The sequence below is a fragment of the Trichosurus vulpecula genome, chromosome 1, assembly GCF_011100635.1.
Source record: "Trichosurus vulpecula isolate mTriVul1 chromosome 1, mTriVul1.pri, whole genome shotgun sequence".
Classification (NCBI taxonomy): domain Eukaryota; kingdom Metazoa; phylum Chordata; class Mammalia; order Diprotodontia; family Phalangeridae; genus Trichosurus; species Trichosurus vulpecula.
The window spans coordinates 11,106,028-11,132,195 of NC_050573.1; the positions used below are offsets into that span (position 1 = coordinate 11,106,028).

Below are 26,168 nucleotides of genomic sequence, written 5' to 3' on the forward strand. Positions count from 1 at the left end.
ATTAAAAGGAAGAATGCCTTAAAAAGTCAAACTGGCCAAATGGAAGAAGAGGCACAAAAACTCACTGATGAAAAAACTCCTTAAAAAGCAGAATTATTAAATACCAAATTAGAAATACTAAAAACTAAAGGAGAGATTAATAAAACTGAAATCAAGAAAACTATTAAACTAATAAACAAAACTAAGAACTGGTTTTATGAAAAAAAACTAATAAAATTGATAAATCTTTGGTCAATTTGATTAAAAAAAAGAAAAAAGAAAACCAAATTACCAGTATCAAAAATGAAAAGGGTGAATTAGCATCTACCTAAAACCATGAGCAAGCATTATATGTAATGGAGATAAGCTAGATGCATTTCCAGTAAGATCAAAGATGAAACAAGGATGTCCATTATCATCCCTATTATTCACCTTGGTACTAGAAATGTTAGCTGTAGCAATAAGAGAAGAAAAAGAAACTGAAGGAATTAGAATAGGCAAAGAAGAAACTAAGTTATCATTCTTTGCAGATGATATCATGATTTACTCAGGGAATCCTAGTGAATCAAGTAAAAAGCTACTTGAAATAATAAATAACTTTGGCAAAGTTGCAGGATATAAAATAAACCCACATAAATCCTCAGCATTCCTATATATTACTAACAAAGCCCAACAGCAAGAGATAGAAAGAAAAATTCCATTTAAAGTTACTGTAGACACTATAAAATATTTGGGAGTCTATCTGCCAAGACAAACCCAGGGCCTATATGAACACAATTACAAAACATTTTTCACACAAATAAAGTCAGATCTAAATAAATGGAAAAACATCAGTTGCTAAAAATGACAATTTTACCAAAATTAACTTACTTATTCAGTGCCATACCAATCAAACTACCAAAAAATTATTTTACAGAGCTGGATAAAATAATAACAAAATTCATCTAGAAAAACAAAAGGTCAAGACTATCAAGGGAATTAACGAAAAGAAATGCTAGGGAAGGTGGCCTAGCCATACCAGATATTAAACTATATTATAAAGCAGCAGTCATCAAAACTACCTGGTACCGGCTAAGAAACAGAGTCGTGGATCAGCGGAATAGGTTAGGTACGCAAGACACAGAAGTCAATGACTATACAATCTACTCTTTGTTAAACTCAAAGAGTCCAGCTTCTGGGTTAAGAATTCACTATTTCACAAAAACTGCTGGGAAAATTGGAAAATAGTACGGCAGAAACTGGGCATAGACCAATATCTTACACCATATACCAAAATAAAGCCAAAATGGGTTCATGATTTAGGAATAAAGGCTGATACTATAAGCAATTTGGGAGAGCAAGGAATAGTTTACTTGTCAGATCTATGGAGAAGGGAAGAATTCATGACCAAAGAAGAGATAGAGAGCGTTATAAAATACAAAATGGATGATTGTGATTATGTTACACTAGAAAGTTTTTTTACAAAGCCAATGCAACAAAGATTAGGAGGGAAGTAGAAAATAGGGAAAGAATCTTTACAACCAGTATCTCTGATTAAGGCCTCATATCTAAAATATACAAGGAACTGAGTCAAATTTATAGGAATACAAGTCATTCCCCAATTGAGAAATGGTCAAAGGATATCAACAGGCAGTTTTCAGAGGAAGAAATTAAAGATATCTATAGGTATATGAAAAAATACTTGAAATCACTATTGATTAGAGAAATGCAAATCAAAACAACTCTTAGGTACCACATCTCTCCTGTCAGATTGGCTAACATGACAAAACAGGAAAATGATAAATGCTGGAGAGGATGTGGGAAAATTGAAACATTGTTACATTGTTGGTGGAGTTGCAAACTGATCCAGCCATTCTGGAGAGCAATTTGGAACTATGCCCAAAGGGTCATAAAAATGTGCATACCCTTTGACCCAGCAATACCACTTCTAGGGCTGTATCCCAAAGAGATCACATAAGTGGGAAATGGACCAGTATGTACAAAAATATTTATAGCAGCTCTTTTTGTGGTGGCAAAGAACTGGAAATCAAAGGGATGCCCATCAACTGGGGAATGGCTGAACAAGTTGTAGTATATGAATGTAATGGAATACTACTATGCTATAAGAAATGAGGAGCAGACGGACTTCATTATAACCTGGAAAGACTTACATGAACTGATGCTGAATGAGAGGAGCAGAAGCAGGAAAATATTATACATTATTACAGACACACAGTATCTGTAAGGACTAACTTTGATAGACTTGGCTCTTCTCATCAATGCAAGGTTCAAAGACAGCTCCAAAAGACTCATGATGGAAAAAGCTATGCACATCCAGAGAAAGAACTATGGAGTCTGAATGCAGATTAAGGCAAAATATTTGCTCCCTCTTTTTTTAACTTCTTTTTTGGCTTTGTTCCTTCTTTCTCATGATTCATTCCATTGGTTATGATTCTTCCTTACAACTTGACTATTATGTAAATAAGTTTAATACGAAGGTATATGTAAAACCTATATCAGATTACATGCCATCTTGGTGGGGAGGGAGGAGGAGAGGGAGGGAGAGAAAATTTAGCATTCAAAAACTTGTGGAACTGAGTGTTGTAAACTAAAAATAAAAAATAAATTTAAAAAAAAAGCAGAATTGGCCAAATGGAAAAGAAGGTACAAAAACTTACTGAAGAAAATAATTCCTTAAAAATCAGAATTGAGCAAATGGAAGCTAATGGCTTTATAAGAAATCAAGAAACAATAAAATAAAATCAAAAGAATGAAAAACTAGAAGACAATGTGAAATATCTCACTGGAAAAGTAACTGACCTTAAAAATAGATCCAGGAGGGATAATTTAAAAATTATTGGACTTCCTGAAAGCTATGTTCAAAAAAAGAGCCTAGACAATATCTTTCAAGAAACTATCAAAGAAAATTGCCCTGATATTCTAGAACCAGATGGTTAAATAGAATTGGAAAGAATCCACTGATTACCCTCTGAAAGAGATCCCAAAATGAAAATTTCCAGGAATATCATAGCCAAATTCCAGAGCTCCCAGGTCAAGGAAAAAACACTGCAAGCAGCCAGAAAGAAACAAATCAAATATTGTGAAGCCAGTCAGGATAACACAAGATTTAGCAGCTTCTACATTAAAAAATCAGAGGGCTTGGAATATGATATTCCAAAGGAAAAAGGAGTTAGGATTATAACCAAGAATCACATTCCCAGAAAAACTGAGTATAATAAAATGGACATTCAATGAGAGAAAGGACTTTAAGCATTCTGGATGAAAAGACCAGAGCTGAATAGAGCATTTGACTTTCAAGAAGCAAGACCCTTTTGAAAAGGGACAGGGTGACAACAGAGAGAGAAAAGAATAAGAGGAGGGGATAGGATGGAGGGAAATACACTTAGCAATAGTGACGGTGCAAAAATTTTGAAGAAAATTTCTCTGATCAAGGCCTCATTTCTCAAACATATAGAGAATGGAGTCAAATTTAGAAAAATAAGAGCCATTCCCCAATTGATAAAGGATCAAAAAATATGAACAGTGTTTGGATGAAGTAATCAAAGCTATCTATAGACATATGAAAAAATGCTCTAAATCACTACTGATTGGAAAAATGCAAATTAAAACAATTGTGAGGTACTACCTTATACCTATTAGATTGGTTAAGAAGACAGCAAATGAAAATGACAAATGTGGGGGGAATGTGGGAAATATGAGATATTAATGCACCGTTGGTGGAGTTGTGAACTCATTCAACCATTCTGTTCCAATTTGGAACTATGCCCAAAGGGGTATAAAACCATGCATACCCTTTGACTTAGCAATACCACTACTGTGTATAGTGTATACTGAAACAGATTTTAAAAAAAAGGAAAAGGACCTATATGTACAAAAATATTTGTAGCAGCTCTTTTCTGATGGCAAAGAATTGGAAATTGAGGAGGTGTCCATCAACTGGGGAATGACTGAACAAATTGTGTTATGTGATTATGATGGAATACTACTGTGCTATAAGAAATGATGAGCAGGATGCTCTCGGAAAAACCAGGAAAGACTTGCATGAGCTGATGCAAATTAAAATACACTGTGTACAAAGTAACAGCAATATTGTAAGATGATAGCTGTGAATGACTTAGCTATTCTCAGGAATACAATGATCTAAGACAACTCTGAAGGAGTTATGATGAAAAATGCTATCCATCCCCAGAGAAAGAACTTGTGGTGTCTGAATACAGATTGAAGCATACTTTTCTTTACTTTCTTTATTTGTCTTGAGGTTGGTTGGGTTGGTTGCTTTTTTTTTTTTTGGTCTATGTTTTCTTTCACAACATGACTAATATGGAAATGTTTTGCATGACTACACATGTATAACCTATATTGAATTGCTCTCCTTCTGAATGAGGGGGGTTGGGTGGGGCGGGAGGAAGGGAGAGAATCTGGAGCTCAAAGTTTTAAAATAAATGATAAAAATTGTTTTTACATGTAACTGGGGAAAAATAAAATACTAAATAAACATTTTTTTAAAACCTGGTTGATTTTTTAAAGACAATTTTGATGTCTTTTTAAAATTTAACTTTCCCCAGTATTCTTTCCCACAGAGAACCATCTCATTTAGCAAGTAATATTCTCAAGGCAAAAAAAGAGGAAAAAATCAGCATAACTGATTATCATATCAAAAAGTCTGAAAGTATGTGCGATGGACAGCCCTCCTGGAGTTCCCATCATCGCATCTATCTTCTCTCAAGCCTCGCTTGTTCTTTATAATTCTGCAACATTCACTTTATTTTTGTGGCTGTTTTTTCTATTTACATTGTTGTAGTCACTGTGTAGTATTCTCTTGGCTCTGCTGACTTCAGTCTGCATCAGTTCATGAAGACCTTTCCAGGCTTCTTTGTCCTCATCACATTGCTTACAGCCTGGTAGTATTCCCTTACCTTCATGTATTACAATTTGTTTACTCTTTCCCCAATCAATCCATAAACATTTATTAAGTGCCTATTATGTGTAAGGAGCTGTGCTAAGTAGTGGGGATACACAAGAAGGCAAAAGACAGTTCTTGATCTCAAGGAGTTTACAATCAAACAGGGGAGAATTAAAGGACATTTATTCTGTTTCCAATTCTTTGCTATCACAAAAAATGCTGATGTGTGTGTGCATATGTTTGTATGTATGTGTGTGTGTGTGTGTGTATAGGTGTCTAGGGATTTTCTTTTTATCAATGACTGATTTGGGGGACAAGCTAGGAATGGAACCTCTGGGTCAAAGGGTATGAATATTTTAGCCACATTATTTTCATAATTCCAAATTTCTTTCCAAAATGGCTGCACTGATTCACAGCCCCAGCTCCACCAACAATATATATAGTATGTTTATCTTCCTATAATCCCTCCAACATTGATTATTTACATCTTTTATCATCCTTTTGACAACTTTCCCCCATTTTTTGAGGTAGCTGGGTGGTGCAGCAGACGCACCAGCACACAGGAAGATCTGCATTAAAATCTACCTTCAGAAATTTGCTAGCTGTGTGACCTCAGGCAAGTTTAGCGACTGCCTCAGTTTCCTCTGTAAAATGGAGTTAAAAATATCAACGACCCAGGGCTGCTGGGAAGCTCAGATGAGGTAATATTTGTAAAGAGCATCGCAAAGGTATCATACAAATGCTGTCGTTATCTTTGCCCACGTGAAGAGTGTGAGGTGAAACCTCGGGGTTGTTTTAATTTGCTTTTCTCTTATTGTTAGTGAGTTAGAGCATTCTTTCATACGGTTGTTAATAGTTTTCCATTCATCTTCTGAGACCTTATCGTCTACATCCTCCTAGGATTTATTTATTGGAGAATGGCTTCTTGTAACCTATGCGTATATGTTGTATGTTACGCATACACGTATGATATACACGTGTACATGTGTATATTTTTATAAGACACCAAACTCTTATGAGAGAAATTTGACATAAAAGACTTTTTTCCCCATCCAACTCTTTCCCTTCTTATCGTAGGTGCATTAATTTTGTCTGTGTTGGATCCGTGTAATCAAAGTTACCTGTTTTATCTTTGTAATTTTCTCTCTTTTTCAGTTAAGAACACAGCTCCTACCTATAACTGTGAGAGGTATAAGATCTGTTTTTATTAAATAGAAAATTTTTTCCTAACTGAATTATATTTTCTGCCTCACTAAACGCCGGATTACTGAGTTCTACCGTTTTTGTTTCTGCCTTGTTCCATTGATCTACTTCTCTATTTTTAAATTAATAATAAATGGTCTGGATGTCTGCCGCTTTATAGTATAGTTCGAGGTCCGGAAGTGTTACTCCCCCTATTCTCTACTTTTTTTCATTATTTCCCTTGTTATTTGAGGTTTCTTTCCAAATGAATTTTATTGACTTATATAAAGTGATCATTTGGCACAGCATTAAAAGCGTAAACTAACTTTGGTAGTAATGTTGTTTTTATTATATTGGTACAGCCCAGCCATGAGCACTCTAGCTATTTAAGCTCTTTATTTCTTTAAGGAGCATCTTGTAATTGAATCTATATAACCATTTTGCATTGTTAGACTGATATCCAAGTATTTTATGTTTTGTAGTTATTTGGAATGGAATTTTCCTTTCTATTATTGCCTTTTGGATTTTGTTAACATTATATAGAAAATGTTCATTTTTGAGGGTTTATTTTGTAGGCTGTGACTTTGCTAAAGCTGTTGTCTCAACAAATATCTGAAACTATCATATTATCAACAAATAGGAATAGTTTTATCTCCTCTTTTATCTCTTATTCCTTTAATTTCCTTCTCTTGTCTTACTGCTATTGCTGGCATTCCCAGAATTATATCAAATAATAATGCACCCTTTCATTCTGAAATTTAGTCCCATGAAAATATAGATTCACCTCTAGGCAGGATGTTGTAAAGTTTAGCCCATGATGTTTCAGGCCTATTTTCCCATCATCACCTCATTAGACTTCTTCTTTTATCCCTGTCTCTTTATGTACTTTTAGCAAGAAATTTCTGAATGGTCTCTCTGTTATTTTGTTGTGGTGGTCCTTGGTTACTGCATTTGCTTATCTTTCTTGTATTTCTGTTGCCTGCAGTGTTTGAAACTAAGTTATTTGTTGAGGTCTAATTTTCCTTCCTGGAATGCTTTGAAGGCCTATTTTAAAAATTAAATGTCCAACTTTTTCATTAGTAGTTAGGCTCAGATTTGCAGGGTATGTCATCTTGGGTTGCACCGTGAACTCCTTTGCTCTTTGGAACATATTATTCCACTCCTTCCTAAGGTTTCTGGTGGTTGTAGAATAGTCTTGTGTCACTTGAATTTCCTTTCCTCTTTATGTGAGGGTGATGCTCCTGGTCGCTTGCAGAATTCGTTGTCACTGGAATCGTTCAATTTAACCACAAGGCATCTTGCAGCCTGCAGCATAGGTATGGTTTTGTTTTTTTTCTGGAGGAGACCTGCACTTTGCTTTCTGTGTCCAGAAATCCTAAAGAGTTTTCTTGTATTATTTCTTTCATCATGGTGTTCAGGGTTTGGGGCTTGCCATGTTTTTCTGGGAGACCCATAATATCCTTAAGATGATGCTCTGCCTCCCATCTTTGAGATCAACGTATCTGACTTGAACGGAGATCATGTTCCTTTCATGTTACTGCTTTTTGCTCCTCTTCTTTGACAGTCATCCATTTTTCTGTCCCAATCATCACTTTGAGACAGCTCTTCCTATGAGCCAGGAACTGTGCTGATAAGAATTTTACCATCATCTCAATTCTCACCACAAGCTGGGGAGGTCCAGCCTTATTTCACCTCGCTCCTCTTTCCTGGTTTTGCTCTCTCTGTTCGTTCTGCGTTAGCTCAGTGCTTGGCACACAGTAAGTGCTTAATAAATGCATACTGATGGACTGACTGACTTCACAGACCTACTGTCCAGGGATCCTGCTCCATCCTTTCTCAGCTCTGAATTCCTGCAGGCCACGCTCCACATCATCTCTCTTTGTCTCTGTGGAAATCTCTGTATTCTTCTGGTGCCCAGCTTTGGTCTACTTGCCTCCTCCAGAAAGCCTTCCCTATTCTCTCCAGCTAAAAGAGGTCTCAACCTCCTCAAACTTTCCTATGGTGCTTCATCTGAAACTCTGCTTACTGCCCAGGTGACTTTGGATAACCTCTTGGTCTCAAGAGGGTTGGGTTAGATGAATGCTAAGGACCCTTTTATGCAAAAAAAAAATCCTGTGACCCAACGATCTCCCCTTTGTTCCTATCACATTCAAGCTTGGATCACATTTGCAGGTAGGTATCACATCCCCCCAGAGTTACTTTTCATCTTTGCATGCCCAGTACCAGGCAGTGTCCTGCCAACGGCATGACTTCATCAGTGCTAGGTGAATTGAATTGGAACTTTAAGGGCACTGGATTTGGGAGTCAGGAAAGATCTGGTTTCAAATTCTGCCCTAAGCACTTACTAGCAGCATAATCATGGACAAGGAACACCATCTCTGAGCTCTGGTGTCCTCATCTGTAAATGGCACCCATGCCTCCAAGCGAAGACCAAGTGAGAGAATGGGGACCATAAAGAGATCCAGAAATGTCATGAGTGAGAACGATCGTAGCTCCCTTAGCTGGACTCTGCAAACCCCAGCAGCGCCAGACAACTGACCGTCTCCTGTGCTTGGCCTCCCTCCGGGCACACGTCAGCTGCCACAGCTTCAGCCTTGGCACAGTCACTCTTCCCCCAAAGACTGATGTCATTCATCACACTGCCCAAGCACCAGCCACAACTCTAAAGCTCTGGTTGCCATAACAACACCATAAATCTTGCGAAAAAATCATTCAGCTCAAAGGCTCTCTGAGAAACCCACACTTTCTGTTTTCACTTGAAAAACTCCATAGTAAGTTAGGAGAAAGCAGGGAAATGAAACAAATGGCACATGCCAATCTTCTAACTCCTCTGCAGGAGAAAAAGAAAGAAGACCGAGGATGCCAGGATCCAGGGCTGAGTTCAGGGACTGCCATTTTGGGGCTGTGCAACCTTGGGCAAGACACAGGGTCACTGAACTTGAAGATGGGAAGGATCTGAGAGGCCGCCTAATCCATCTCCCTAATTTTAGAGATGAGGGAACTGAGGCTGAGACATCAAAGGACGCCCCTCCCCCCAAAGCGGCCTCCTCACACTGGACCCTGGGCGCACCAACATCTGGGCAGCCATATTGCTCAGCTGACTTACAGCAAGTGTGCAGAGCACTAAAAGCCTTCACATAAATCACTGCCTTGACCCGAGTCTCCTGTCCTGTGCTCATGTGGGCCAAGGACTGTTTGAACCCCAACTAGACACTACACCTGCCTTGTCAGATGCAGCCCATTGTCCTGTCTTGTTATCTGACATGTCGGCAATCTCCCATCTGCAACCCATCATCTCCTCCCAGAATCACCTCCTCCAGGAAGGCTCCATTGATGCCGACAAGGCCACCAATAGGAACGTCTATTTGTACAGAGTGGCAGTTCACAAAGGGCTCCCACAAGTCCATCACCTCATCTGAGGCATCATCGTTCATCCACTCTCTAAATACGTATTAAGTGGCTACTACGGGCAAAGCCTGTGCTAGTCCTCATTTCATAGGTGAGGCAAATACAACTGCATTTTTCACATTTCATTCACATACCTACGATCCACTAGACAACGTATGGTTTACAAGGGATGCGGGTGTCAGAGGCATGGATTTTAAATCCCGGCTCTGACAGACTCCAGCTAAGTCACCTTCCCTGCTCTCCCACCACAGTTTGACCATTTGTAAAATGGGGAGACCCAACCATGGGCTCTTCATTTCATTGTGAGGGGAATGTTTGATAAAGTAAAAGGTGATTATATTACACACAGACCTAGGGACATGATCTAAGTCTGACTACTGGTCACAGCTACGTCTCATCCAGGCTGGGAGGAAAGCAAAGCCCTTGTGGTCAATCTTCCAATGCTCTACAAACTAAGAGCTCACTGGTGGGTCTTTGTGGTGGGTAAGCTAGCTCGTTCTCCGTAGATCAGAGGGCCACCCCCTGCTTCTGGGCTGGCTTACGCTCTGCCCATCTTACAACAACCCGAGGACCATTTCCACAACTTCCTGGTGCTTTAAGAGAGCCAGTAACAGACCCCACAGCCTCAGGGATCTAGCCATCCGAGCTGAGTGGTAGCACTGTGATGGGGGTGGGGGGCGAGGCTTTGGAAAGGTGAGCCATATTCCAAAAGAAACTTCCGCCTCCTGGCTCCCTGGCTCCCTCCAGACCCTGCTCCAACCCCAGCTTCTGCAGGAGGCCTCTTCTGGGCCCCTCCATCACCACTGGCTTCCAGCTCTAGATAACCTTCATCTACTCTGTTCACATTTTCTATGTCCCTATTTTTTTCATGATGTCTCCTCCGTTAGAATGTAAATTCCTTGAGGGTAGGGAATGCTTTTTGTCTTTCTTGGTATTCCCAGCATGGAGCACAGTGCCTGGCATACAGTAAGCATATAATAAATGCTTGCTGACCAACTGACTTTAAAAGGTATGTCAGAAGGATGACTCTCAATGTGGCAGTTCTGTAAAAACAGCACAACAACCACTAAAACTTAGAATGAGCTGAAGGGGGAAAGCAAAGCCAAGGATGATTTTTTAAAATTTATTTTTAACGTTAGATTGATGAAAAGGGAAAGATCAAAGAAAAGATGTGAATCGTGCTTGGCATGGTAATGACTAATGATGAAGAGGGAGGAAAGCTCTGACTTTCTTTTCCTTCTACTTCTGAGGCTTCTCAAAAGCTTCTGAAATGACTGGCCGAAAGTGAATGAACAAAATTTAAAAGCATATTCCATGCTTACTGTGTGCCAAGCACTGTGCTAAGGACTATGGATATAAACAGAAAAAGCAAGATTGCTCTGAGAGTTCCGCAGCCGTGGGCACAGCAACGCTCAGTGGTGTTGAGAATGGTGTGTGGAGGGCAGAGGCAGAGCAGACGGGGAGGCCTGAGGAACTCAGCCCACAGAGGCAGGGCAAATGAGAGGCCTGCTGGTCCTCCGCCTCTCCAGAAGGACTCATGGGTGACTCTTGTCATTCCAAAGGGTGTCTGTAGTCACATTGCTTTGCCCTGACTGAGTCAGGACTGCCAGGAATTTGGGGGCAAGGAGGGAGGGAGGGATACCCAGTGTAAATAAAGAGACAGCCAGACAGCATCTGGCTGCCCCTGGTAAGTTCAGGTCACCTGCCCTGACAAACATCCTGAAAGGCTGGAAGAACTGGCCAACATGTCTACTGGGCCACTGTCAGGACTGTGAAAGAGTGTAGAAAATGGATGAGAAGGGAAAATTCTGTCCCCACTTTTAAAAAAAAAGGAAAGGAATTGAATCTACAAACTATGCTATTAAGCTTGACATAAATTCTGGCCAAATTCTAGTCCTTCTTATTAGAGGAATGGTGATCCTAGGGAGCTAGAGCAGCTTCATGAAGTCCTTGTCCTTCTGACCTCTCCTTGTTCCCTTTTCACGGAGGGCGACAAGATGGCAGACAGAAGGAATGCAGAGGACCCAAATTTACAGCATCTCAGCACTTCGTAAATTGTGGCTGATTGAAGCTATTTTTGTGGGAAAGAGGAAGAGATGTGGGTAGATTCAGAACAGGATGATAGGCTGGCCCTGAAGATTCAGCAGCCAGATGGCTCCACCTCCGGAGGAGGCTGCCAGGGGAGCAGCCCCCAGGAATCCGTACTTGGTTCTAAGCTGCTCTCCACAGTCATTGATGATTGGGAGACAACCATGAGGTTTCACTTCTGGGCAGAGATGACAAACAGGGCTGCCACCCACACTGGAGTTCCCCACTGTTGGCAGAGCTGTGAACTTGTCTCGCCAATATGTAACATTTGGAAATATGGAGAAAAGTAAGTTGTTCACCCCCCTTGATCCTGCAATGCTAACAGTGGGCATTCACCCTAAGCCAAAGACAGAGGCAAGGCCTCACATATGCCAAAATATTCACAGTAGCACTGTTTATGCTAGTAAAAAACCACCTAAAACCAGATGGGTGCTCATCAATTGTGGAATGGCTGGACAGACTGTGACATAGAAGTGAAACAGATGACTGCAGTGCTGTAACAAATCCCTTTTCTTTTTTTTTTAAATAATATTTTATTTTTTCCACCCATCCAATCCACCCTTAGCCCACACAGCTGCCAAACTTATCTTCCTCCAGCTCCGGCCTGACCACGCCACTCTCTGGCTCAAAAAGCTTCAGCCACTCCCTGCTGACCCTAGGATAAAACACCCATTCTGCTGTCTGGAACATAAACCTTTCCTAAGCAGGTTTCAGCCTAATTTTCAAGATTCACTACACGTTACCCTCCCTTACAAACTTGAGTCCAGAGAAAGAAACTGTGTTTCTTGCTGCTCTTACACAAAATTCCACCTCTTATCTCAGTGCTTTTGAATAGGCCAAATCTATATGGGCCATGTGTAGACGGCGCACTCCCCTCACCTCTGGCTCACAGACTTCCAAGCTTCCTGGTAAAGCTCAGGTCAAGAACAAGGCCTTTTGGGGTCCCTACAACCCATTACTTTGTATCTACTTTTTGGGCTTTTACTTCTCCAATCTATGTATAGATTCTCTCCCTGCCCCCAAGGCAAGCTCCTGGGTCCCCAGCACAGGGTTTGGCACAAATGATCATGGAATGAATGAATAAGAAATAATGAATTTGAGAAATTCAGAGAAACCCATTCAAAGTAATGCAGACCTAAGAAGACAACACAAACAACCACCACCATAACACAAAGGTGAGAAGCACTAAAAATTATTAGAATTCAAATCAGCACAATAATATTGACACTGGAGGGCTAGATGAAATCTCTGCCCCTGAGATGTGGTGACCACTTTTAGCTAAGGGAACTACCCAGAGAACAGCTTAGAAAACTGATCAATTGCAGGTACTTATGTGGCATGTCCATTAATTTCTCAAAAAAGAATACTTGTTTTGGAGTCAAAGAAGCTGGCTAGTTTTAATTCTGGCTCTGCTACTCATAGCCTATGTGACCCAGGGTAAATGACTTCCCTGCAGTGTGCCTCAGTTTCTCCTTCTGTAAAATGAAGTGGTTGGAGGAGGTCATGAAAACCCCAAATCCTATGGCCCTCATGGCTCTGATACCCTCTCGGAGTGCCTGGAGCCTAGAAGTGCCACATTCTTCTGACCATCCCAAGTCTCAGAGAGAGAGGCATTAATGTCACTGTCAGTCACAAGTCAGAGGTTCATTTACCTAACATCGGATCTGCCACATTTTCCAATTCAATAAATATTTATTAAGTACCTACTGCGTGCAACATGTTGTGCTAGGCACTAGAAGGGTAAGACAGCCCCTGCCTATGTGGGATTTACAGTAGGCAGAAAAGATGCTCAAAACCAACTCCGAATACAACTGTACCTGAAAACATGAGGTGTAAGCCATGTGCCATGTGAGGCACATGGGGGAATGTGATCAGAGAAAGGAGTGTCAAGAAGGTGGTCACTGAGCCGGGAAGGAATGAGTGTGCTGGGAGTGGGGAGGGAGACAAAGCATTCCTGGCACATGTAATTTCTAGAAAGAGATTAAGTCAACGAATAAAAAGCTGTTTTTGGCCTTCTAACTTTAGGAGAGGAAGAATGATGGTGTTGCAGTAACAGAAACAGAACAATGATCCACCGTGAAGCCTCGGCCGCTGATCCAGAAAACGATCCCAGACAATCCAAAGAACCCATAATGGAAAATGTTAATTGAGTGCCAACTGAAGGTGTTTTTTTTCTACTTTGTTTTCCTTGCTTTTTTTTATTTTTGCAACATGGCTAATATGGAAATATTTACATGCATAATAGAGATCATGTTGTTTGCCTTCACAAGGGGTGGGAGGGACAGAATTTGGAACTCAAAATTTCAAAACAATGAATGTTAAAAATGTTTTAAAATGTAATTGGGAAATGTTTAATGAAATAAAAAAAATTTCTTTAAAAAAGTAAAAAGATGGTGTTAATGACACTGACAGATCTTCCTGGAATACCACAGAAAATTCCTTCTCAGTAAAATGAGGGATTGGATGAGACCAGCTCTCAGGTAACTTCTGCCCAAACATCCTCCCTCTCCATCTCCAACGTTCTACCCTATTATCAGTAATGAAGGTGGGACTTTCTTTTACTGTTTTCTCTTTTAACACTTATTTAATCAAGTGCCCTTGAAGAGTCTAGCCTCTGTTTCTTTGATTAGATGGGGAGTCTTTGATGACTTGCTTTCCTCAAGGGCTACACGTCCTTAACAAGCTTCCCTTGGTGCCTGGTCTGCCCACTCCCATGCTAACCGAACATCATCTCATGGCCCCTGACCCAATGGCCAATGAGGAGAAGCTGACCTGGTCTCACTACTACACCCATCCCATGCCACCACTGCCCTCTGAGGGTCACTCCATTGGTTGCTGTCACAGCCCGGATCTGGTGCCTTCAACCTACTCTGCCTCTTTTTAAGGAAAAAAGGCTCCATTTGTCTACAACCTGCCCCAAGCCCTTGTTCTGGGGCCTTCACTCTACACTCGGGCTCCCGTATACGCCATGGCCTCCTGGCTCATCAGCCTCAGCTTCTATGACTCTACTTCAGTCACCCACAAGGATGGTCCCTTCTCTAGGATTCTGAACTCAGAGATTCCCCTGTCTTATTAAAATCTTCCTTCCTTCCATTTCTTCCCCTGCCTCACTCCTGCTAAAAAGTCCTTTGTCCTCCCTGCACCCTCTCTGTTCTCATAGGCCATTTCTCCTGCTCTGGCCTTACTTGTCTTTCCTCCCTCATCCTCCCATCCTTCTACTGTTCAAACCCTACCAATCCTGAACCTGGATCCCTCCTTCCCTGTACTCCTGAGTTACTGAAAACAAGCTCATGCCATCTATCTTCACTTGGGCCCTCGCTGGGGAATGGCAAACATTTATTCTTCCTTCACTGACTCTCCGTCATGCTCCCCTCAACAGCTGTTCCAAACCTTCTCTTCTCAAGTTCCCAGGGCCTTTGCCACACCCCCTTCTCTCAGGAGTTATCCTAACCTTAGGCCATCACACCAGGAGCTCCTTCTGCCCCACTAGAAACTGTAAAATGCCTTCACCTCTTCTCCTGGCCTACAGGCACTGCAAGGACATGGACAACTCCATGTCCAAAAGGTGCTGCACAAACACTAAAATGCTGTCTCTCCTCCAAGCTCCTCTATTTTTACAGAGTTCCTGTCACTCAGGTTCCTAACTGTTGTCACCCTTGGCTTTTCCTTCTCCCATGTCTAATCACTGTCATGTCTTACTGCTGCTACTTCAGCATCATCTCTTGCCCCCATCCATCCACTCCCTCCCCCAGCCCCCTTCCTGATTCAGGACCTCATGCATTCTCACCTGGGCCACTTTCAGATGGTCCTCTCCCTACACAGCTGCCAACATCAGCTTCCTGAGGCCCAGGTCCCCTGAAGCCACTGGGGCTCCCACTTGCCCACAGACTCGGACACTGCCAGGTCCTGATCAGTGTGAACAAGGAGCATGAGGATTGCCACTAGTTGATGTTATCACTGGTTCCAGCCCAATGGAAAGATACAGGGCCAATCCCTTGGCATGGCCCTCCAGAGTCCAGATACCACCTCCTTTTCCTTCCTCTCTGCTTGTCATTCCTGTTCCCAAGCACCATGTTTGGGCAGGCTGGACTGCCACCTTTACTTTGTGCATTCGCACAAAGCCATTCACAGGCCCGGGGAGCACTGTCTTCTCATCTCCACTTCTCAGAAACTAATCTTTCTTCAAAGCTCAAGACAGGAATGCATTCCTCCACATGTCTTCCTGTTCCTCTCCTTCCTCTTGCGTTCACTCTCTCATTTTCCTTGTGCTGTACTGGTTTGGGTACATGTCATGGTGCCCAAGCAGGATGGAAACTCTTGGAGGACAGGGACCATTTCAGTTTTCTGACTCCCAGCGCAGGACCACAACATATCTGGTGGGCGTCTGCCCTGACTCCTACCCATCTTAAAGCCCAATTCAAATGCCATCATGAAACTTTCTCTGATCCTTCTGCCAATAATAACTCACCTTCCCCTCAGACCTGACTCAGCTGTTCTCTACTGTGTGGACTGTGTCCAAGTGCTTTATCCTCACACCAGGCCATAAGGAACAGGAGGGCAGGAACCATGTCTGATCTCAACTCTGGATCTCCCTGAGCACTGAGTAGACGCTGGGTGCTTAATAAATGCTTTTTGGCTCCTGAATTTCAACAATGTGTTAGAATTGCAAGGAATCTTGGAGATCTATCTCATTCAACTACCTTTGTTTCTACAGAGTAAGACACCGAGGCCCAGGCAGCAACAGCAAGTCGCCCAGAGCTCGGGAGAGGCCAGGCCAGACCTCCCAGTGCAGTGCAGGGCTCATGCTCACATCACAACCAGCTATGCACGATGCAGGAAGAGAGATCCAAGCGCACTCCTGGCTTGGGCCCCACTGCAGACTATGAAATCCAGATGCAAACAGAAGGCCAGCAGCCAGCGCTCTGAGTGCTTCTGAATCTCAGACGCATGCAGATGTCCAGAAGCAGGGAAACCAATGTATGGCTCTGTCTGCTGAGGAAGCCTCAGCAATGGCAGACAAGATGTTTGAGCCTCCTGAATGGTTCCAAGGCAGGAAACACGAGGGAAAGATGAGGAGCGGGAGTGGGTGGGGGAGGGGGGGAATCTTCCATGAGCATAATACAGACTAAGCTCTTTAGACGAAGTCATCAAGCTCATTCTTCTAAAATGAGGCTCTCACAGCTGCCATTTATATAAATCGCTGAAAACTACCGAGTCAAAGCTACCGTCTACAAAACTGGGCCAACCCCGCCAGGGCTCTGAAGTGTTTATGCTTCAATCCTGGGGCTGCATATTTTCACTGAGAGGTTAGGCCATGTGGTCGGCAGGCTCGCTATCTGCTTGCAATCTGGAGCTTGGAGCAGAATGCTCAGTCAAGAAATGTCCTCTGAGGCTCCTCATGGAGAGAGCCCATGTCTGGGACTGTGGACTGATCCCCAGATTGAAACCAGCCCTGACTCGGATACTGTGGGCAAAGCCCAGATGAGCACAGGATTTTAGAGCTAAAAGAGACCTCAGCCCTCCCCTACTTCAACCCTCCAATTTGACAGACAGAGAAACTGAGGCCCAGAAAAGGGAAGGAAGCTGCCTGCGGTCCCAGAGACCAAGGTGGCAAAGCCCACACTTCCTCCCTTGGCCGGCCTTAGTTGCCTCATCTGTAAAACGTGGATGACCGTAGCCCTTAGCTCCTGGGGCTGCCGTGACCATCAAAAAAGAAGATGCATGTAAAGAGTGTTGCAATCTTGAAGCAAATGTTAATGTGGGCTATTACCATCATTTGAGACTCTTCACCTCTGTGGGACTCAGTTTTCCAACCTGTAAAATGGCAGTTAGGTGGCAAAGTGGATAGAGCACCGAGCCTGAAGTCAGGAAGACCCGAGTTCCAGCTGTGTGACCCTGGGCAAGTCACTTCACCCTGTTTGCCTCAATTTCCTCACTTATAAAATGAGGCAAAGGAAACGGCCAAGAAAACTCCAAATGGGGTCACATGATCAGACACAACTGAAAGCGAGTAAACAACCAAAGACAGAGATAAGGCCTGCACCTTCCACTCCACAGGGCCCTCGTGGGGACGCCATCTGTAAACCCCAACGTGTTAGAGTGCGCACCCACCACATCTCGGTCCCCAAGAGGAACAATGACTCAATGAGCATACCCCGGCCTGCAAATGTCTATGAGAGGAAGAGCTCCAAGCTACAGTAACGTCAAGAGAGCCTTGAGATAGCAGGCCAAGATTCAAGAGGAAGCTCCAGAACCCTCCCTCTTTCCCATTGGGAATGTGGGCAGCTGGCCCAAGGTCATCTGGCAGAAGAGAATCCATCTCATTCAGGATTTACATTCCAGAAGAACCAAAAATTGACAACATGACCAGGGAGAAAGAGAAGCATGGAAAAGCAGGATACTTATCGGGTTTCTTCTCATTTCTGTGCTCATAAAATTAAAAACCAATTCTTTTTAAACAGAATTTTAAGTGTAGGGCATAAAAAGAACAACGTTAAATTAGGTCCCATTCTGAAATGTCTGACACATAGTAAGCCAATCTGGGCCAGGAAGCTGGCTGCCAGACAGGCATATTTTTCCTAGAGAGAGAAGACAAGGGCAAGAACATAGGAATTTCTCACGCTTCCTTCTGTGGAAGAATGTTTCCTCCTATTTGTGTGGGCATGGGATTGTTTGCTCAGGCCCCTAAGTGACATTCATCAGGGTCTGTGCCTCAGGAAGCCCATGTTGGCAGCTGTGTATGGAGGGGAACGTCTGAAAGTGTCCCAGGTGAGAAGGAGGCAGCCCTCTCTGAGAAGTGATGCCCGTGCAAAGGCACCCTCAGCCTCCCCAGGGAGACCCAGAATGCAGGTCTGAACGCCATCCAGCCACGCACATCGCACCTGAGATGCGCCAAAGATCACTTGATGATACCCAAGAGCTGCTGACTGGCCAGTCCTTTATCAAAACTCCTGGGAAATCCATAGCAACTCAAACAGAAATTAAATTGGCAACTACCAAAGATGTCCAAAGCATTCAGTTGACCCAAGATTCAGTGACACCTGGGCACCACGGAGAGGGTCCAAATGAAATTCAGTCATCTTTTTTTGCTCTGATCATTTCTCTGGGGAAAAGAAAACATCTTTAAGATGCAACTTACTTTTAAACACAGAATTGGCTGAATGTGTAAAATCCTTCCTGGCTGGGCTGGGGAAAATTAATCCTATCTGTCCCTAAGCAATCTCGGTGCTCTCACTAAATCCTAAGGGTGGCGTTAAGAGAAAAAGTGACCAATCTGCCCAAAATGACAGCCAGTGGCTTTATCTGAAACAGCAGCAAATGAGGAACAGCCTTCATGCCTTGAGTCCTGGAGGCGGCCAAAGAGACTGCTCTATCAACATGACAAGCATCTGTGTGCCACTAAAATGACAAACAGGGAAAACTCCACCAAGTGCCACAAAGTGAGGACAAGAGCATCAGATGACCAGATATGCTAAGCATGACTGCACATCCGTCAGACTGCACACGCTAAGCACAACCATCAGAAGACTGCACACGCTAAGCACGACTGCACATTCATCAGACAACCACACATGTTAAGCATGACTGCATGTCCATCAGACTGCACACGCTAAGCACAACTATCAGATGACTACACAGGCTAAGAACAACTGCACATCTATCATATGACCGTGCATGCTAAGCATGACTACAAGTCAGTCAAATGACTGCACACACTAAGCCCAACTGCATGCCCAGGGCCAGGATCTGACACTCCAACCTCAAGGCCCAGGAGGGGGTGACCTCAGAAGCCATCAAGCCCTACCCGCTCATTGTATGGAGGAGCCACGGCCTGCCCAAGTCTCATGTGCCCTGTGCATATGCCAACAATGGCAACCAAACCGAAGCAAACGCTAGGAGAGACAACGCAAACGAGCTGCAGTTCTTACTTTGTTAGAGACGACACTATAAAGCTGAAGTGTTCTCGCTGCTTCATCATCTCCATCAACAATTCTGACGAGCCTCTTGGGGCAAGAACAGCACGAAGACTAACGGGGGCAGGCCCTGCCGTCGGAGAGCTTACCTCTAGACCTTGGCTCAGGGAAGGAGGGCAAAGGCCTGAGCCCCATAAGGGGCTGCTCTGGCAAGTCAATGGGTCATAGGCAGCCAGCATGGCCAGTGGGTGAGAAGCACTGGGCCTAGGACCATTGCCTGGTCAAGGGGCAGGGGGGCCTCCTGCAAGGAGAGGGGGTAACAGCACCTGGCAGGGGGTCTCAGCCTTAGGATTCTCCCTTCCTATCGACCCACCTCAGTACCCAGGTCTTTGACACCGAGGCTGATACATTCTGGAGACAAACAAGGTTCAGGCCAATGACACAAGATGATGAGGCTCCTCGGCCTGGGGAATGGTTTCCAACTGTGTCCACCTGTGCGCTTCACACACTGGAAGCACCTGCTGCCCTGCAGCCTCTCCCTCTGATTGGCTGCCTCTTCTCACAATGCCCATTTCAAAGACGATGCCCAGGACACTCACGTCCCATTGTGCTGAGCATGGTCACCCTTTGGCTCCCTTCTTTGCCCCTTTTCAGTTTCCTTTTATATGCTCTTACCCCATAGGATGGAAGCTCCTGGAGGGCAGGGGCTATCTTTCCTTCTGCTTACATCCGTATTCCCAGCACAGTGCCCAGCATACAGTAAGGGCTCATTAATGCTTGTTGACTCAAGAAGAGATGATTGCTGGCAGGGCCTGCCAAGACTGGCAGTTATGAAGCAGCATCAGGAGACACAGGTTTTAGAGAGATGGTCTTTGGGACAGTGAGCAGTGGGGGCCTGCCAAATGCCATACAATTTCCCAGATGTAATCCCAGCCCCACCTCTGCCCCATTCTTTGGACCCTACACCTCCCCAAGACATGTATATTAATGGATGGGTTGCCCTTCCAGCTGTACATCAAAATCTGGGCCATATTTTTCATCCACTTTGTTTTCCCAGAGTGAATGGATGGTTACAGGCTTAGTTGGGTACCAGGGCTGAAGGCAAACAGTATAAAGTCATTAGTGAACAAGAACATTTAGAAAACCTAGCCATCAATAAGTGGGGTCTGGGAAGTCATTCAAGAAAAGCAATCACTGGGAGGTGGTTTTCGTTCTAGGACCTGAAGAATAACCATAGTTTGAGATTCTGTAATTCACAACAACAGCTTATGGCTACAGAAGACCCCCAACAGGGTCCAACATGCTTGCACCCCCAGCCCCTCATCTGATCCTCCTACTGGCCTGGGGAGGGGTAATTAAAGTAGAAACTGAATTGTTTCCTAGAGCTCACATGGTCCTTTTAATTGGAAAATGTGGTGGCAAGATTACTGAGCTGCACTGTTATGGGATACATGAAATGGGGAGGGGGGGTGGGCGGAGCTCCCTCAACGTACTTAGCAAGGCTCTGCTCCTGACTCTGTCTGTTTATTCATTTATTTTTTACAACGAGGAGCCCCTGAGTGATTCTGATGCCGTGGCGTGGAGAGGACCTTGAGGCCTTGAAGATCACACTAGGGAGGCCCATCCTACCAAATGAGAAGCTCCGAGCCAAAGCTGAGTGAGGAGGGGCAGCTGGCAGCAGCTGGAGCCCCGGCCATGGCTACTCCCCCAAACGGTAAGGCTGGGAGCTGTACGTGCCGGGATGAAACACCGACTTCTCCCAAAGCTCCGAAGAAGGACTCAAGGAACTTTACAGAAACAATAAGCTAGGGAACAATGAACTCTAAACCTGGTAAAATAAGACAAAATCAACCACAAGTGCCCGTACCAGCTTGTCAAGAGCTCCTGGGAATGCCCCTCAGCGTCAATGGTTTTCTGTTCACTACACAACCAGAACTTGAGAAAAACCACCTTTGTACCTGAGGGGCACAACAAAGGCCTAGCTCTGCTTTGGTCCTCCTGGGCTATGTCATCAAACTTTGCACATTTCTCATTCTTGAGGTGCCCCTGGAGACCTAAGAGCAGACCTGGAGGGGGGCCTGGGAGCAGGTCTGGGGGGCAGAGGCTGGGGGGCCTAGGGGGCAGGCCTGGGAGTGGGCCTGGGGGGGATCCTGGGGGCCGGAGGCTAGGAGGGCTTGGGAGCAGGCCTGGGGGCAGAGGCTGGGAGGGCCTGGGAGGAGGAGGTGTAGGAGCCAGCCAGGGCCCTTCATGGCATTGCCAGCTGAGGAGAGCTCTGGCAAACCCTCCCAACGAGGAAGGTCCCAGCACCCACCCAGGGATAATAGGCCGTTGGCTGGGCACCAGTCTAGCTCATGCCTGGAGGGGCTCGGCTGAAGGCTGGCTCCCAGTGGGTGAATGAGTTGGTCATGACACCAAGAACAGACATTTACCAATCACGCAGATATTGATGCCGACTTGCCAGCTCCTCTCAAGCCCCTTCGGCGTCAGGTTCTAAATCCATGCAGATGGAGTGTTGGTTGGGCTGGCTTTTCCCCACGACGCTGTTAGTGGGCCACCCTGCCACCAGCCTCATTCTACCCTGCACACCTGGTGGGATCCTGGAGGGGCCTCTTCCCTGGGGTCTGCTCCTTGTCCTTTTCTATGTTGAGGACAGTGGAGACCAACAGTGCCTGGGTCACAATAGTCTGTAGAGTCAGTGCCCAAGTGTAGACACTTCAGTGTTTCCGTCTTTTCGCCATTACTAACGCACAGCTACAAACACCTTTGTACCAATACTTTTTCTCTTTTTCATTATTCCCCAGGAGCAGACGTACTCCACAGTGGTTGGATTACCAGGTCACAGGCTGTTTTAGGAGGCTTCCTGCCCCTTGCCAGACCGCTCCTCCAGAACACCCCACCAACTTGGAATACAGATGCACAAGAGCGTATCCTTCTCCAAGCCCCACCCACACTGAGGTTTACAAGTTTTGTTTGTTTTAAAAAAGTATAGAATGTGAAGTTAGTCCTGCCTTCCACATACGCTTTTACTGAGAGTATTTCTTTTTCACAACTCTAGTACTGAGAGCAACAAAACCACATGGTTACAAAATCATAAAGCTTTGGCACATCCAACTTGGCAGAAAAAAGAAAGCAAACTACCTTGTGCTGCTCTACCAGAGGACTCACTCATCCCCAGGCTTCATCCGCATCTGGGCCTGCATCTGCGCAATCATCTCCTGCATCCTTCGGAGCTGGAAGGCAAAAGGAGGCTTTAGCACAAAGGGAAACTGAGGCATTCAGAAGCGTGGGTGCTTTTATTCAGGAAAGAGAACTCTTGGCTACCGGCCCTCCTTCCTTCTGAGACAAGAGTCAAAGGCAGTGGGGCAAGGCTGATCAAACATCTCATTGTTCTGCTCCCCAAAGGATTAAAAGAGGCTGCCGTATGTGCCCAAACTGCACCCGGGGCACCATATCAGAAGCCCTGGCCCAGAAGGGGAGAGGGGCTGCTTTGGTTCCCTATTACCCCCACACACCTCTGTTCCACTTCCTTCCTGTAGCTGGGCAGACTAGATGTGCCCGCAACGACCCCTCTGAGGTTAGTAGGCATACTCCCTGCTCTACCTCCCCAGCCCAGGTGCGGGGCCCAGCTGAGGGAGCTGATAATGGGGCTCCTTGGCTGGACCTGTCACCGTCCAGGTCGAGGAATGCCCCTCCCAGCTGGCCACTCCTCCACCAGCCCTGATCCCATCATATTCTCATCTGCACCTTTCCCTAAGTCCCACACAAAGAATCTTCCCAGTATACTGGAGTCTGTTCTCTGGGGTGCTAGGGTGGCCCTTGGGGGGCCATCTGCTGCTTCTACATGACCATCTGCCCATCGCCTTTTCCAAAAATGGTTTTAATGACACTTGTGGAGTGGCAGCCAGCCCTGGGACAAGCCTCAGCCTGCCTGGCCCATCATGGCCTTAGGCCCATGGCTACTGCCTAGCTGGAAGGGGCGGGGAACCTGTGGCCTTCTAGGTCCTCAAGTGTGGCCCTTTGACTCAACCCAAACTTCCCAGAACAAATTCATTCATTAGGGAGATTTGCTCTTTAAAACTTCGACTCAATCAAAAGGCCACAGTCAAAGACCTAGAGGGCCATCACATGTGGCCTTCCCCACCTGCAGGTTACTTGTAATAGCAACTAAGGCACGTGTGAGGAGAATCCTTGGGTTGCTTGAAATGAGCCTCCAGTGTGAAGTCCTGCAGTTCTGTGGGACCCACTGACCTTCAGATTCCCATCCCCTTGTACTGGACTGAGCCCACTGTGTGTCCCAGGCCAGGCCAGAGCCCTGGGTTTAGAGCCCAACACTCCCATTTCCCTCACAGCTCTGTCACTAATGTGCTACGAGACCTTTGACAAATCCCGCCTTGGCTTAGGAGCCTCAGCCTTCTCCTCCATAAAATGAGAGCAGCTGGGATAAACTGGTTCTAGGTTCCACCAAGGCCTCTAGGGTTACACGGAACAACACAAGAATAAGTCAGCAGGAACGCACAGATCTGTGGATTTCTGGATTCTACCCAAACTAACCCAATATCTGAGAATAGAGTGGGTTCTCGAGCAATCACGGGGCCTGGTGCTGCCACAGCCCACCCTTCCTGGGCAGGCCACCTCAACCCCAAATCCACAGCTGTGTCTAGAGGATGCTGAGGTCACCCCTCAGTGGCCAAGGCAAGAGAACACACCACACCAGGGGCTCTTCACCTTTGTGGCACCCTGGTCACCTCGGGCAAGCCGTCTGGCTGGTGGAGCCCCCTTCTCAGAATCATACTATTTAATGCATAAAACAAAATACAAAGTTCATAGGAAAACAATGGTATTGAAAGAAAGATGTCGTTTCTTCCTAGACTTCCTGAAATCCATCCAAGGGTCCTGGGTACCCCACATCAATCATTCTCGCTCTATCAGTTACTTACACTGCCATCTGAACAACGGACAGGCAGGCCGGCTCTGCTCGGCCTGAGTGTCAGGCCACCTTGTGAAGAACAGCCAGCACATGGGTCTGCCTCTAGCGTTCCCCCACTCCAGCCCATCTTCCACTCAGCGGTCAAAGGGATCCTCCTAAAGCATAGGTCTGACCATGCCAACTCCCTACTCAAACTCTGGCTCTTTGTGACCCCATGGACCACAGCTCACCAAGACTGTCTGTGGGGTTTTCTTGGCAAAGATTCTGGAGTGGTTTGTCATTTCCTTCTCCAGAGGATTAAGGCAGAGCCTAAGTGATTGCCCAGGGTCATGCAGCTGGGAAGTATCTGAGGCTGGATTTGAACTCAGGTCTTCCTGCCTCCAGGCCCAGGGCTCTAGCCACACTGAACCACCCAGCTGCCTCAGACTCTACTGGCCCCAGGATCAAATAGAAAATTCGGTGTTCAATTTTTAAAGTCCTTCAAAATAGTAAGAACTCACACACTTATGCAACACTTACTATGTGCCAGGCCCTGTGCTGAATGCTCTACACATATTATCTCATCTGATGCTCAGTACAGCCCTGGGAGATAGGTGCTGTTATTAGACACAAAATGAATAAACTGTTAAGTGACTTATCCAGGGTCACACAGCCAGAGTCTGAGGCCACATTTGAACTCAGGCCCTTTCCTTCCTTTCCAGACTCACACTTTACCACCTTCCACAAAGCCTGAAATCCAGTGACCCTGGCTTCCCATCTCTCGCACAAGACGCTCCATCTCCCCATCCCGGGCATCTTCTCCCCCCTTGTCTCTGCCTCTGGGAGCCCCTGGCTGCCTTCAGTTTCAGCCAAAATCCCGCCTTCTGTGAGAAGGCTTTCCCAGGCCTCATCAACTCAAGCACTTTCCCGCTGAGATTCTCTGCTCTGTCCCATCTCTGTCCTGTTTGTATGATGCCGTTTGCAGGCTGTCCTCTCCCTCCCCCAACTCTGCTGTTAAGTGGAGGGGGGTCTTGAGAACAGGGGCCACCTGCCATTCTTTGTGTCCCTAGCACTTAGCATGGTGCCTGGCACACAGTAGGCGCTTAATAAATGCTTGTGACTTGTCGACTGACTCTGAAGACACTGTGGGCTTGGCCTGACATCGTTTTTTTTTTTTCTTTCCCCAACTGTTTCCTAGGCCTGGAATGTCTCCTGCACCAGCCTGTCCACCAGACAGGTGCCTTGTGTTCTGGGAAGCTGTTGCTAGTCAGCAGTGACCTTCTTTCTCTCCTCGGTGATGAGGGCCATTCAGCAGAGTGTTCTGTGGAGCAAGTGTCTGATCAATGTTTGTTGGACTGGACTGAACTGATATGGTTCAGTTGAGGATGAAGTGGATCTGAACACACTGAAAAGGAACAGGCAAGAGGGGCCCCCGGCCAAGCAGGCACAGGGGTCCTCCCGCAGCTGCCGGGGTGTCCTTCCAGGGGAGCTGAGGTCCTTTACACCCCCATTTCCAACAACTTTCTCCTCCAGCCCAATGAGACAGGGAAAGGTTTTTACCAACACAGAAGCACCAAGCAGAGAGGCACCAATGGTGTAAGGACACGGGAGCTGAGGCCAGAAGATGTGGGGTCAAGCCTCGGTTCTGCCTGGGAGGAGGCAAAGACGGAGAAGCCTCCACTGGAGGGGCTCCCTCCTTCCAGAACACACCCATCTGGTATCTAGATATGTTGTCGCCCCCGGTGCTACACTTGGCTCGTTTAGTGGACCAAATTAGCCAAGTGATCGT

The 26,168-nt window shown here is 45.3% G+C and overlaps 1 protein-coding gene across 1 annotated transcript in view; it reads right to left on the minus strand.

Moving 5' to 3' along the window:
• The window catches only part of LOC118833436 (septin-2), a 136,588-nt gene that overhangs the window by 23,792 nt on the left and 86,628 nt on the right, over positions 1-26,168 (minus strand). The window contains exon 12 of the mRNA XM_036740794.1: positions 22,612-22,703. Within this exon, the coding sequence (XP_036596689.1) occupies positions 22,635-22,703 (69 nt within the window). The 3' untranslated portion in view covers positions 22,612-22,634. The remainder of the gene's footprint in view (positions 1-22,611; positions 22,704-26,168) is intronic.